Source organism: Chelmon rostratus, chromosome 12, assembly GCF_017976325.1.
Source record: "Chelmon rostratus isolate fCheRos1 chromosome 12, fCheRos1.pri, whole genome shotgun sequence".
NCBI lineage: Eukaryota > Metazoa > Chordata > Actinopteri > Chaetodontiformes > Chaetodontidae > Chelmon > Chelmon rostratus.
Window position 1 is genome coordinate 10,222,498 of NC_055669.1, and position 14,066 is coordinate 10,236,563.

Here is a 14,066-nt window from a genome sequence, read left to right on the forward strand (position 1 = left end):
CTTATCTGTCTTACCCTCCTGGGGGGGTCTGTCTCTGCCTTCTTGAAAGACGGCTAAAGGCTGAATTACAAACAACTTTGCCCTTCATAACATTCCACATATGCTGGGAACTGGTAGTTAAATATTCATACACAAGAGGCAGAAAATATCACACAGTGCACATAATTATTTAGACAGTAGGATTATACATTTCTATTACACTATTTTACAGCCTCAAGGGTGCACACACTGCATTTTGGTAGAGGAACGCCAAATGTAAACATAACAGGGAAGCTTTTCAGAAAACAATTTTCTCACTTCTCTTTAACTGTTCCACTGAAAACATAGTGAGGTCTTTGGTGTAACCAAAGTAACCACGACATTTCTCACAAAAAAGATCATGCTGCTGGCTTAATGCTGCTGAAGAACACAATTGTCTAACGTTGTGAGAACCACAAATGAAATACTATTCACTTCCATGATATCAGGGTAGAGACATAGCCCCATATCTGAAAACCTGGGAAATTAAAAACAAAAGCTATGTGAATGTCTAGATGACAGCAAAGGGAAGTGAGAAAATGTGTGTTTGTGATTGAGTGAATTGCGACACTTTCTCATACAATGTAACCCACATTTCCACACACAGGGTAAATATGGCACGGGAGTATAAAAGCAATATAGTACTGTTAAAACTGAAATAGTAAAAAAAAAAGATCATCTTTCAATGTGATGCTTAAATTCTATCTGCGACACTCCAAGCCAAAACCCAGGGAAACAGACAGGAAGCAAAGTGAATCATGCAGAGTGCTGCTGTGTCCTGTCTGCTCTTTGTCTGTCCTGGTTTTAGAGAAAAGAAGGGACAGATCATGTGAGTGTCACCATGTAAAACCTTTTATGATGTTCAATAATGTTTGTGATGATTTGATGCGGTGTGTGTTCCTTGTGACTCCTCTTGACCAAGACTTGAGTGGACTGAGGAACTGATCTGCGGCATGTCATTGCTTTATAATTAACCTGATGATGTGTCCAAGTCAGCCAAGAGGAACAGGCTGCAAAACAAGCTGAACCAAAGTGCTGACCCAATCTTTCTTTATCGATGCAAGAGCAGTTCCTACATACAGTCAACAAAACTGAATTTAACTTCCCCCTTACTTGCCCAATAAACTGTGTCCAGTGCATTGTGTATTATTGGGAGCCTTTTAAACAATGTAACTCCGTTTTTAAAGCGTTTATGGTCAAATGAATTACTCTTATGTAATGTTATGCTCAGTTCAGCTCAAGATTTGTGAAACTGTATTTTTTGTGTTGTTTGTAGACCAAGTTATTTCCTTCTGAGAGATGAAAAATATACAGGTGAAATCTGACAAAATCATTGCCAACTAAATTAACTTCAGGATGAGAAGATGTGTAGAAGATGTGATGGCAAACATAGGCGACACAAATGTCATGACTCATTTCTGTGGAGCCCATCACCCCCGACACACACACACACACACACACACACACACACACACACACGCAGCAGGAACGAGGTCTGTCGGCATGGCTATCTGCTAGTTACAAGTGACGCTGTCTTGATCATATGACCGTAAGCCAATCAAAAAATAGGCAGCCTCTACGATGAAGCATCTGTTCCATATTTTAAGTTGCACGGTACGGTCGTCTGCCGCTCACTGTTGTGTTGCTTGCCGGCAAGTCTCGTCTCTGTTGTCAAACCTCGCAGCGGAAGATGAAGGGTCCTCTGCTGCTCATTTTGACTGTTTGGTTAAACGCTCAGTATGGCGGTTGCGCTTTCTCCACTTCGTGCACTTATCCTCCATCAAAGTGGTGTTCATCGATGGACTCAGCTATCCAGTGTGGGGTAAGATTATTCTTGTATTAGGACTGTTGTAGACATTTACGACCACGGAAAATGCGGTTTCTGAATGAGCAGCGTCTGCTAAAAGTCACAGAACACCTCAGATATAACTAGTTCCGGTCAATAACTTAACGACAATTCTAAATCACTACGCCAGATATAACTGCAGGAAACTATAGCAACAGTATTCAACCTGGCGCTACGCAACTAGTTAGCGTTAATTTACAAGCTAACATTAGCTAACTGTTTGACCGGAGATTAACTGGCTATAAACTTCACAACACGAATGAGGCTTTTGAACACGGCTTCTACCAGAACTTGTTGTAAGTATTTATGGTACGAAATAATTCTAAAAACCTTTCGAGGTGTCCATAAACAAAACACATACAAAATAACGAAGTGTCCGGATGAGACATTGTTCGACATTGGGCATCGTATCGTTCCGCTCTCTCAGCCGCGTCCAGTAGTTCGTGTGTGACCCTGTCATTGTGTATTAACTATTGCTTTGTTAGCAGCGTGAGCCAAGTTTCAACACTACAGATACCCAAATTATTTTAGTTATGTAAAGGCTGTGTTTTAACCATCTGGACTGGACTGGAATAAGGAAGAAGTAGGCAGCTGGGTTTTTTTTTTTTTTGGTTATCACCTGGTCGCCATGGAACAGTACAGCGAAGGAGGAACTAAAAACCTGAAAGAGTTAGTCCCCTCTCAGCCCTCAGTGACATTGTTAATACAGTAGCATCTCTCTCCCTCACAGACACACTCCGAAAAAACACCGATGTGTAAAACTGAACACCTACTGTGGCAGTTTCATACAGGACAGTCGCAGTGTTTAAAGCACATCAGGGATACATAATACTCAGTTGCTTTATATGTTGTAACATCTGATTTTTTGTGCTAAATTAAACTGATATGGAAGGGCAATGCCACCAAATTCTCAAGGAAAGTTTGGAAAATGTAAAAAAAAAAATGTTGCCACCGACCTTGGGCGCTCCTTATATTGCCACCAAATGGAAAATGGTGTGACCTTGCAGAAGCTGCACGCTCACAGAGAAACAGAGTCTAAAAGTTAACCTCCTCACTGTTGCCCCCCTGTGCAGGTGTTGAAGGAGTGCCTTATGTCAAACTTCACCAGGTCCAAACAGATGGCAGATCCAGTCGAGGTGGCGCTTTACTATGAGAGTCTGTGTCCTGGCTGCAGATATTTTCTCACTGGCATGCTCTTCCCCACCTGGGTCTTGCTGAATGACATCATGTCTGTAACTTTGGTGCCCTTTGGCAATGCACAGGTAAGCAGCGAATCAAGCATTTTGAATATACTCTGAGATTATACTTCCTCTCTAAATGATGGAGTGGGTGATGGTGTTGTCTTAAAAGGACATGTGATATTTTTTCTACTAGAAAAAGAGGCAGAGGCAGGAGAAGGAAAGTGGATGCAAGTAAAAAGCCCACGTAAAAGCACATGTGGTCATAAAATAATCAAATTTACATGATTGTCCAAAAGTGGATTTTCCTTTAACTTTACTGGGTGAGAAAGGGATAGCCATGTCAAGTATGTCATAATCTCTTGCAAAATTGTTTTTCTGTTTCTTGTTCTTTAATTCATGAATCTGTTGCATTGTCCCCCCAACCCCACCCTAGGAAAAACATGATGGACAGAAGTATATTTTCGAGTGCCAGCATGGACAACAGGAATGTCTGGGCAACATGATTGAGGTGAAGTTACAACCCAAATGCACAAGGAGAGAAAACTGCTGCTGCTGCTAATAATGCAGCTACAATTTGGAACCATGTAATCTGCCTTAGTTTAGTGAAATACATGCTGTTCATCTTCCAGAGAATGCAGTGTGGATTCTTGTTGATCCGGGTGTTGTGAAAGCACTATAAATTGCTTGGAGGAATGCTTAGTCTTCAAAACGGCTGTATTATCTTTCAATTCTAAAGTACAAATGGATTCAGAATTGTCTTTTAGGGGGGTCACAAATTGACAGTCCATTATGATTAATTAATTACCCTGTTCCTCTCAGACTTGTTTACTTAACATGACCGACATGGCTTTCGTGATCATCAACTGCATGGAATCCTCCACTGATGTCATCAAGGCCGCCAAGAGTGTAAGAGATTCTGTGTGTGTGTGTGTCTGCATCATCTTCCAACATATTATTCAGTATTTCACTACTAAAGTTGATGGGTGTTTATTTCCCACCGTTGTTGTTTGTAGTGCGTGGAACTTTACCGCCCTGAGCTCGCCTGGGACACCATCATGAGCTGTGTGAATGGGGATCTGGGAAACCAGCTGATGCATCAGAATGCCTTGAAGACCAACGCTCTGAGCCCTCAACATGAATATGTGCCCTGGGTAACCATTAATGGGGTAAGGCTCCAGTGCATTTAGCAAACCCTTTGGCCTCTGTGGCATTCTGTGGAAAAACATACCTAAGGAGACCGCTTTGTCTGCAATGCCCCATTCTGTCATCATTGCTTGCTTTTAAACAAGCGATGGTACAGTTGCAGCAGTTGTGACCATGCTTCTGTCTGTAAGTGACAGAGAGCTGTGAGTGGCATGTGTGAAGCTACATCTCGATGCAGCTCCGAAGCACCACACAACAGATGCCACTGTCTCCAAGCTGACAAGCAACCTGAGACCGATAGCATGGTCATCGCTTGAAACCTGAGTCCGCTCAGAAGCAACTCCATAAAAAACAAAGTGAAAAAGCACATCCCATCTTCATCAGGTGCCGGAATGAGCCAATCACTGTGTGGAGAACTTGATTTTTCTTATTTTGTCAAATAAGGCTCTAACAGAGAATGAAGAGCTATTTTAAAGCATAGAAATACATCAAGATTATCCTAAATATTCAGATATTTGAATTTTTCCCTTTGTATGTGCAGTTTATGGGTGCACAAGGCCAAATAACATCACAACACCTTATAGTATGATTTACTTCATTTGAGGAAAATTGGATGCCTTTATAAATTTGAATTAGGATTTACTTTTTAGACCCATAATTCTACTTTATTTCCTCTCTGATATTCATGAAAATATTCCCACATTTGCTTTCAAGTCTTGGATTGTGGGAAAATCACAAGCACCAGTCTTGGCAACATGGGGTGCAAATGATAATGGCTTCATATTTCTTGACCATTACATCACCATCCAGAAATATCCAGTGGCTCTGATAAAATAGTTGTCCATATCAAGATCTGTATGTGCTACAAAACACTGTTCTGAAATCATACGTTGGCTCTGCCCAAGTAGACTGACAGATGGCTCATCAGGTCATTATACTTTTTCATTGCTTTAAGTTTAACTTCTTGTACTCCAAACATCATTAATTAATGGAATGTTATCATGTTTTGAACCCGTCTCCCTTACCACCTTACCATCAGTGGAACCTGCAAGTCAGCTAGCAACAATTTGACCTGTTTTAAATTATATCTGAGAGCCAATGAATGTTATTTTTTAATCTTTATATGTAATAAAGTTAGTGATTGTCATATTTCTGTGAAAGCTGACACATACTGCAATCTCACATTCATGATCTGTAGCTGACACACACATTCTGACTTTGCTATTTTGAAGACAGCCCTTTTTATTCAGATGATGTTCTGTCTTTTTTGTCTACCCCTGTGGATCTGCTGTGGAAAAAGTCACATGCGTACCTGTGTGTTTTTCCTAAATGTTATGTTTTCATAGTCGTGGGATCCTAAATTTTATTCATTTGCAGGAGCACACTAAAGACCTGGAGGATAAGGCCATGTCTTCTCTCTTCAACCTGGTCTGCAGCTTGTACAAGGTACAGTAATGTCAATCAAGTCATTCTTTGACTCTGTGTTCTGCACTTTTGCCTTTAAGATAATTTAACTGTGTTATAAAAGCAGTTATGAATTTGACCTCTAACAAGCTCTTCATTTTTCCAGGGTGCCAAGATTCCAGCCTGTGGAGGGAGCCAGGGACACTACAAAAGCTACTGCCACAAAGAGTGAAGATGCAGCACTGCACATGCCTGTGTGCTTGCTCTGTTCCAGGTGTGGCCACTAAATAAGGAACACAGAGGAATGTCTTCAGATTTTTGTATGTGATGTTGTGATCTGTTTCTACAAAGGGAAAAATAATCAGCTCACTTTATGATTCACAGAATATAAAATACACTGTTCTTTCGACAAACATGTGTCATCATTGAATTGTTATCTACTGAAACCATTAATACAATCATTTTGGAGGATTTTGGCAAATAGTAATTGCTGTGTCCTTTGCAAAGTCTGGTCAAAGACAGTGTTCTATTTGTCCTTTAGATGGCGCCATATTTCATAACTTCATCTTCAGTCCCCTGTTAGCAGAGTTCATGAACGAGAGAAACAAACAGCAAGTTGCATCTGCATAGAGATGGAACTGTTACAGTTACATGTCATACTACTGTCTCAAAATGGTTATGCTCCGTTTGCTTAGCAGTCCCATACTATATATATATATATATATATATATAATTTAATGTTCAATAACGTGTTATTCAGAGCATAAATAATACATTATACACACATGTTAATAAGCAAATGAGTAATTTTATGAATCACAGCTGAAGTTGCACTTATTCAAGGCTGCGTTCAAGAGGCAGGGTCGTTAAAGTTCACATAATCTCCTGAGGATCATACTGAGTGTTTAACCTGGACTCAAATAGTAAATCCACACAAAGTTGTGTTTATGCTGTAAAAAAAAATAAAAAATAAAAAGCTGCATGGACGGACTGTAGGCAGCAGCTTGATTAAAACCAAAGTCTTGCTTAACCAGAAGGTCTGGATGCATGAGGTCCACCGATTACACAGTCTGATAGACACACATGAATAATGGCCTGTCACGCAGGCAGCTCCACCATCTCAGCCTCACTACCAAAATAAAAATGTTTATTGCTTTTAGTTAGGTTCCAGTTCAAAAAAGGCCACAGCAGAAGGTTAAGTTGCAAACTCAAAAGTGTCATAAGAAAATATAGCAGAATTTACTAAAATAATAAACTAGTGACAGCTGAGGGTTTATGAAGAGGCGGGGAAATAGTTCTTTCCTGAGACCAAGGAAGTATTGGTCCAATAGACTACTTCATATCTGATCTTAAATGTGGTATCTGTATCCTCCTCTTTGGTATTTCCTTCCCAGTTGTCTTGTTCCCATCACACACTAGCTGAAAGTATGAGGAGAAGTAACTCATCAAAATTTTTCAACTTCACCGAGGTAAGGGTAATTAATGGACCTTTAAGAAATACTGAGTAACGTAGTCAATTCTGTCTGTGGCCTTTGGCTCACATGTATAATGTATTTTCTGACATCTTTTCACAATTAAACTAAAAACAAAACGTTAACCGCCTAGTTATAGCACCAAAAACACGATAGCAAGTTAGTCATCTGATTGATCTCTTTTATATTTGGATTATGTAATAAAGATCATGTATCCTTTTATGCTTTTTCCATTTCTAAATAGTTGTGGAGAAGATGGAGCCGTATGTTCAAATAAGCCAGATCTAATAACAAGTTCAGGTTAATAGCAATAAATTGTCTTTACTAGATTTACTAGATTCATAGATCAACAGCTGTTAAATTTGCATACAGATTCTACCAGTAATAAGCTATTTTTGTCACTGAGGAGAAATTATTTCACGACAAAGAGAAAGTGTTTAATGAGTGAAGGGAATGAACGCTGCTCGGGTCAGAAACGGTTGACAACCGAAGCAGAGAGTGTGTTGACAGTTGTTCACAGAAAGGTGGGACTCCCAAGCAGATGGAGCGATAAAGTCACGGGATGCAGCAGCAAACAAGGACTCTTATCTGTTTCCCTTCAACACTGACGCTGGAAGAGAGATGCCCTAAGAGCTTAATCCCAAACACTATCGCACTGTGAGAACCGTCTATTGTGTCCAAGGTGATAGTGTGTGTGTCTCAGGACCTGAAATCAGATAAACCTTCCAAAAATAATTCTCGAGTGGGCTTTTTTTTTTTTTTTTTTTTTGCGAGGCTCGTCACATTTTCGGCAACAGCACAAAAACAGCCCTGTCTGCAACTTACCTTTAGATCTCAGCGAGTGTTTTTTTTTTCATGCTGTCTCTTCAAGAAGTTCAGCAGAGGCCAAGCTTAACCTTTTCTTGAATTTACTCATCTCTGAGTCATTTCATTAACATCTTTCCACTGCTAATAAAGTCCCAGGCAAGCAGCAAACTAGCAAATTAATTTAGTGACGAAGCAGCTAAAGTGTCTCAGCTGAAAGAAATGTCACTCTGGATGTGTGCATCGAAGTTTACATCGCCACTGAAATAACACCCAAAATGTCTAGTTCATCGTGTGCCAAGTTGTAATCAATCAGTTAAAGCTAAAGTGTTTCATTTGAACTGTACTGTGCTGACCTGTGAGATGCTCTGATACATAGCATCTAATGTCGTTACCATCACTGGAGTCACTGAGGGTCAAGAGTATCTGTGTGTGTGTCATTCTCATAGCAATGAAACACACATGGTGCTGACGTGATAAAGCCAGTATGAAGCACATGGAGAGAAAGCAGGATGGTGGAAACGGTGGAGTTTCCAGCCCTGAAAATGTTGACTTTGATGTGTACATGTGAAGAGCTGAATGACTATGAACTGACTGCTGTTTCCTCCCACTGCTCATCTCTGTCTGATCACATTCTGTTTTTCTTGGTTTCTTCTGGCCATGCAGAGACAATGGGACTCTTCAGGGCAGGCCGCCTACATCGAGCTTCCCCAGGAGCCCGTCTTCAGATGTACCGTGAAGAGGCTCTTCTCAGGCACCCTGCAGCTGCCCAGGTTGTCCTGCAGACCGTCCACGCAGGACAGACCCGAGGACAGTCCCCAGTCCGGCCCCTCAGTTTGCAGCATCAAGCCCTCCAGGAGCCTGGGGACTCTGACCAGCTGCATCTCCAAAGCCTTGTGAGTCAGTGCTGTTGTCAGCATGTTGTCAGCATCTTTCTGCAGGAAAACCCCTTTTTGGTGAAACTTTACACTAACTAAATCTGCATAATTTAACCTACCAGCCCCTTTTTTCAGTTTATTTCCCTCAAGTCATGAGTGACACACAACCTTTTTAAACTGAAGGTTATACACAACGTTTTTCAAACTTTAAAAGTCACGGTCTTGTAAGTCAGCAAACATTTAGTGTTGCTTCGCAGCACCATCCTCCAGCTCCCTTTCCTGCAAAGTTTGGAGTATTCAGTAGAGCTCGATGATATTGTTTTTGTTGCTTAATTTAGATAGAAAAAAGTTGATTTGCTTCTTGAGCATATGATCCAGCAAAGTGTTCCGCTTAAGGCATTGCTCTCCCCTCTGTGATACAGCTGAACAGTTATCACCAGAAAAGATCAGACAAACAAGGCTCTTGTGATTGTTTCCACAACAACATTCAAGCCGCTTCTGCAAACACATCTGTAGCATTTTTGCCTTCCTACACTGCAAGTGTGTATGCACTGAATGTGTGTGTGTGTGTGTGCGCGCGCACGCACCGCACCTTTGTTCTCTTTTTTCACATGTTGAAGGAATGCAGTCAGACCTGTTTGATTACGTAGGTACTTGTAGTGCATGTCAGAGATGATCAGATATGGCATTTTGGACAAAGACACAGTTGTGCCGTTGATGTTTTCTCTTTGATTGCAAACAAATGTTCATCATACGCTTTAATCACTTACAGTTAAATCTGATTAAAAAGGGTCACAGCATGAGACCTTAAAGAACCTGCCTGAGAACATTTTCGGAAGTTTTTTGTTCTCATAAAATTCTGAAAAGCATTTTAACAAGTTTGATTTTCTTTGATCGCAACTCAAGACAAATATACACAGATAAGCGCTGCATTTGCCACCAAATCATCTCCAGTAGAACTCTGCAACAAAGAATTATTTCACTCAGATGATCGCCCCAGAGAAGGAAATTTAGTTTTGCAGGAAGACAATGACAAAGATGGATAGTGTTGTTTAATTGATGCCACTGATGTTTACACAAGTCTTGTGTTTCAGTGTTCATAGGCACAGTCTGTAACCTGACATCATCTGCTAACATGCATGCAGATTTAGCATTTTTTATGTGTCATGGTCGAACTCTGCAGATGAGGTGCTGGAAAACAGGTCCACATGTTGTGGCGATTAGGTTATATTTATTCCGTTAGTGTTTATATACCAGCAGGTTTAAAGCAACACTGCCATAGACCTGCCACCTATGATGCTGATGGGCTAAAAAGCTTTTGGTTGTGTTCGTCCTCTGTGTGAAGGGGGCCATGTGCTCCCCTGTTTACACGTTGGTAGTGCAATTTTGATGCAGTGCCAGGGAAATTGTTTATGGTGTCGCATTTAAAGCAACAGGGTATTTAAAAATTACCACACGTGTTTGGAAAGCCCAGTGAAAATTTAATTCAGTTGTTTATTATGATATCACTACTTTGATATCATTATATATCTATCAAAGTTCAAGTGAAAATTTAACTTTTAACTATTGTACCCCTAAAATAGTCACGTGATGCAGGCTGACAGTAAAACAGAGGTGCCCAGTGGACGCTCGTTTCAAAAACGCAGTGATCTGAAAGTGGACCGCATACAGTTATGTAGCCAATATATGCTGTGTCGGAAGTGCAGTCATACAGTCAGACATGCTCTTATATGGCTGGATTGATGAAGACAGGGTTAAAAATGAGTGTGCCTCCATGGCCCCCCGGCAGGCTCAGCAATGTGTCACCCCCTCCCATGGAACCACTTCTAATATTTCCAAGGCTTTGTCAGGCTGAAGGTGAAGGGACCAATGAATTACCGTCCTCAGCCACAAGAAAGTGGACACAGTTAACACAAGTGATGAGAGTCTGGGATGCAGCAAACAGTGAAAATTGTGATAATCTGGGGAGGAGATGGTGCAGGAGCAGCAGGAGTTTAATTTGGTAAAAAGATGAGCTGGAGCACAGAGTGGACAAGCATAGAGGAAGGCAGATGCAGGTGATACAGGACCTGTTTAATATTTTTGAAAGGTGTCATAAAGCAAAGGAAGATCCCCAAAAGGCAAACCAATCTGGATCAAAGTGGATGGTTTACGTATTGATCTGGAGTGCAAGCTGGTCTCCAGGTGTCAGACACAAACTTTCTATTCAAACATCAGCTGTGGCTTGAACACCACCTGAAATTATGACATCACCAGAGGAGGAGGTGTGAGCATACTCTGCCCACACCAGCCCTGAACTCCAGATGGATGCGTTGGAGGTAGAAAGAAACTCAGAGATAGATCCAGGAGGGAGCAGATGGCCTCCCAAAACCAAAAGATGATTCACATGGTTTCCTAAACTGGGAATTATGCAGTCTGTGAAAGGCTGTGGAGGCACAGTCCATGGTCAGTCATCAGAGAAGTGGCCTCGGATTCTCAGTGTGAGTTTGATTGAAGCCATGAGATGCACCACTTACTCTAAGTTGACAGTAGTACTGTTTGAGGGAGGTAGTCCAGTAATAAAGTGCACATTAGGATTCCAGCAAACGTGTGAAAAGGATGTAACGATGAGCTCTGCAAGACTGTCGTTGAGTCTAACTCCTCCACCTCATGTGTTGACCCTGAACCTACAGCATTTTCAAAGAAGTTGGACTGTGTCAAGTCATATCGTGAAGATTATGAATACATCTCTGTAAACAGGCATCTTCCCAGATGCCTTCAAAACAGCTGTTATAAAACCCTTACCCCAACCCTTAGAAACCCAACCTAGATAGTAAATAATCTGGGGAAATGAACTCCCTGGAATAAATCTGCGGTTATAAGTCATGGTGTTTTCCTAGATCCAGATCTAAGCTTCAAGTCCCACAGCAAGAAGGTGACAAAGAAAACCTCTGTGAGACTTTAGATCATTTTAAAGCTCTGCACATCAGATATTAACCAGAGATAACAGGATAGAGCACATAAATCCACCTTTAGCTGCTCTGCACTGGCTTCCTGTAACATTCAGAATTGATTTTAAGGTCCTCCTCTTTGTATACAAAGCCCTTAATAGACTAGGACCAAGCTACCCATTGCTAACTCTCACTCTGCTGCTGGTCTACTGGAGGTTTCCATTACACCCTAAAGCTCTGGAACACACTGTTAAAATATTCTATTTCCATTCTGTGTACTCTATTTTTAACTTTATTTGATTTATTATGTTATTCGGTCTGTTTTATTTTCTGTTATGCATTCTCTTTATTATATTTTCATCCTCTGTTACCATCAAGTGGGTTTTATTTTCAATCCTAGTTTCCATTGATGTTCTATCCCTGTTTTTATGATTAGTCTTTTGTGTGAAGAACACGTTGCATGTACCTCCTTTGCTGTGAAGCACTTTGCGCTGCATTTTTCTATAAAAAGTGGTATACAAATAAAGTTTATTAGTATTACTAGTATTACACAGTCCCATAGTGACCCAGTGGATGGAGCAAAAGTTTTACACAGTCCCATAGTGACCCAGTGGATGGAGCAAACTATTAAGCATCAAGTCTCATCGACTTGATTTGTGCAACGTGGAAAATGTTAAAAATAGGGCTCAACAATATGCAAAAAAATCTTAGCTAACTGATGAAAAATGTCCATAGGGATCTTCTGTTAATGTAAGATCTTAGCAAAGAAGAGAAGTTTAAGCAGCGTTAACTAATTTTTGGCCCGTTTGGGAAGTCGAACACCTGTAAAAACAATGTTGACATATAATTACCCTTGATATAGCAAAGAGTTGCTTATTGACGCATTGTGCAGACATGGTGCAACATTAGCTTTCATTTGGAATTGTGTCTGTGTCCACCCAACAGATGTTAAGTCGAATATTCACTATGCTTTTAGCCCTGATTTGGTCTCCACCCACACCTGAGAAAAAATATCTGCCTCTTTACCTGCTAAATGTTGCACTGTTCACCAGCTAGCTGCTGACTTTGTCCGCCTGCTGTTTGGTGCTGAGCAGTTAGTGTAAAGTCAGCTTTTCAGAGTATTTTGCTGAAATGAGATTGAACCAAAACAGCAAAGTTGCTGGCGGTAAAACCAAAACAATAAGCTGAGAGATGCTAAACTGCAGCGTCTGTTGATAGTTCTTTGTGGTTTCATCTCTAGGTGTAACCAAGCCCCCAGTAAGTGTGCCAGGCTTTGAAGCCAGTGTGATAAAGTGGTCAAATCGTGTCAATTTACTTGACGTGATGTGATGCACACAAGACTTTTTCCATTAGACTTAGATCGTGATCGAAGCAGCTGTAACATGGTGGATAAATTTCTTGGAGCATCACAACTTACCCAGATTTCCCCGGCTGGAGATTATTCATTCATTAGTCATCTTATCTTATCTTATCTTATCTTATCTTATCTTATCTTATCTTATCTTATCTTATCTTATCTTCACCTCTTCGAAATGACTCCTCATTCAAGTGATGGGAGGGATAACTGGAATGCACTCACCTGGGTAATTTCTTTACAGCAGAGAGTGTCTTTTTTGGCTTCACGCGCCATTGAGCAACATTCATAGGAGTGAATGAAGCCCTGTGCACTGCATCCACTTCTAATCATACGTTCATGGGTGCAAATTACACAGTATTTTGACCTATTGTTAAAAGAAAAATATTGATAAGAGCAGCTTTAAAAGAGGTTTGATCCCTTTTTACAAAGATAAGCGCATCATTTCTGACTTAAAGTAAAGTATTTGTGTAATGTATAGGGCACTGTCAGAGCAAGCTATACAGTACAGTAGGTCAATGACCGTTTATGGCACACCATGATCCATAATGGATGTGGTGGTGGTGCTGAAGCGTTGAACCTGTTGACTACAGCGTGACATTGAAATGATTGCCCGGGAAGGACAGATCAAAAGTCACATCCAGCGATATACACTGTCTAGTCCTTTGAGACATGCTTTGGTGATGACGGGTGATACAAAAGACTGTTTACAGCCGCAGTACTCGACTTGGATGAAAGCTCATTTCTCTGTCTGCAAGCACAGAAGTGTTGCTTTGAAATGCATACAGTAGCTATGAGTGTATATCCATGAAAGGCCTCTAACCAAAGAATCTTTCTTCCCTGCTCTCCTACCATCTGTTGATCATAGGTTCAGTCCTGTGTCAGATGTTCCAGCTCCCTAGGTTATTTCAGTTACTTTAGACAGCACCGGTGTTCAGCTCTGAGTCCTTAATCACAGGAAGACCTCTCCTCACTCTGCAGCGATAAACAAAGAGATCGGGTGGGGGTGAAGATGATGTTGCCTCTGGTCACAGAT

The 14,066-nt window shown here is 40.9% G+C and overlaps 2 protein-coding genes across 3 annotated transcripts in view; both read left to right on the forward strand.

The window, feature by feature from the left end:
• The first annotated feature begins 1,618 nt into the window (after positions 1 to 1,618).
• On the forward strand, positions 1,619 to 6,001 carry ifi30 (IFI30 lysosomal thiol reductase). The gene is made up of 7 exons (XM_041949659.1): positions 1,619 to 1,840; positions 2,938 to 3,126; positions 3,479 to 3,553; positions 3,865 to 3,951; positions 4,059 to 4,211; positions 5,566 to 5,634; positions 5,759 to 6,001. The coding sequence occupies exons 1-7, from the start codon at positions 1,709 to 1,711 to the stop codon at positions 5,822 to 5,824; spliced, it is 771 nt and encodes a 256-aa protein (XP_041805593.1). The 5' UTR covers positions 1,619 to 1,708; the 3' UTR covers positions 5,825 to 6,001.
• Positions 6,002 to 6,150: 149 nt separating this feature from the next.
• The window catches only part of pde4ca (phosphodiesterase 4C, cAMP-specific a), a 50,759-nt gene continuing 42,843 nt past the window's right edge, over positions 6,151 to 14,066 (forward strand). For both annotated transcript variants that reach the window (XM_041949653.1, XM_041949654.1), the window contains exons 1-2: positions 6,151 to 7,061; positions 8,535 to 8,764. In XM_041949653.1, the coding sequence (XP_041805587.1) occupies positions 7,020 to 7,061; positions 8,535 to 8,764 (272 nt within the window). In that variant the 5' untranslated portion in view covers positions 6,151 to 7,019. The remainder of the gene's footprint in view (positions 7,062 to 8,534; positions 8,765 to 14,066) is intronic.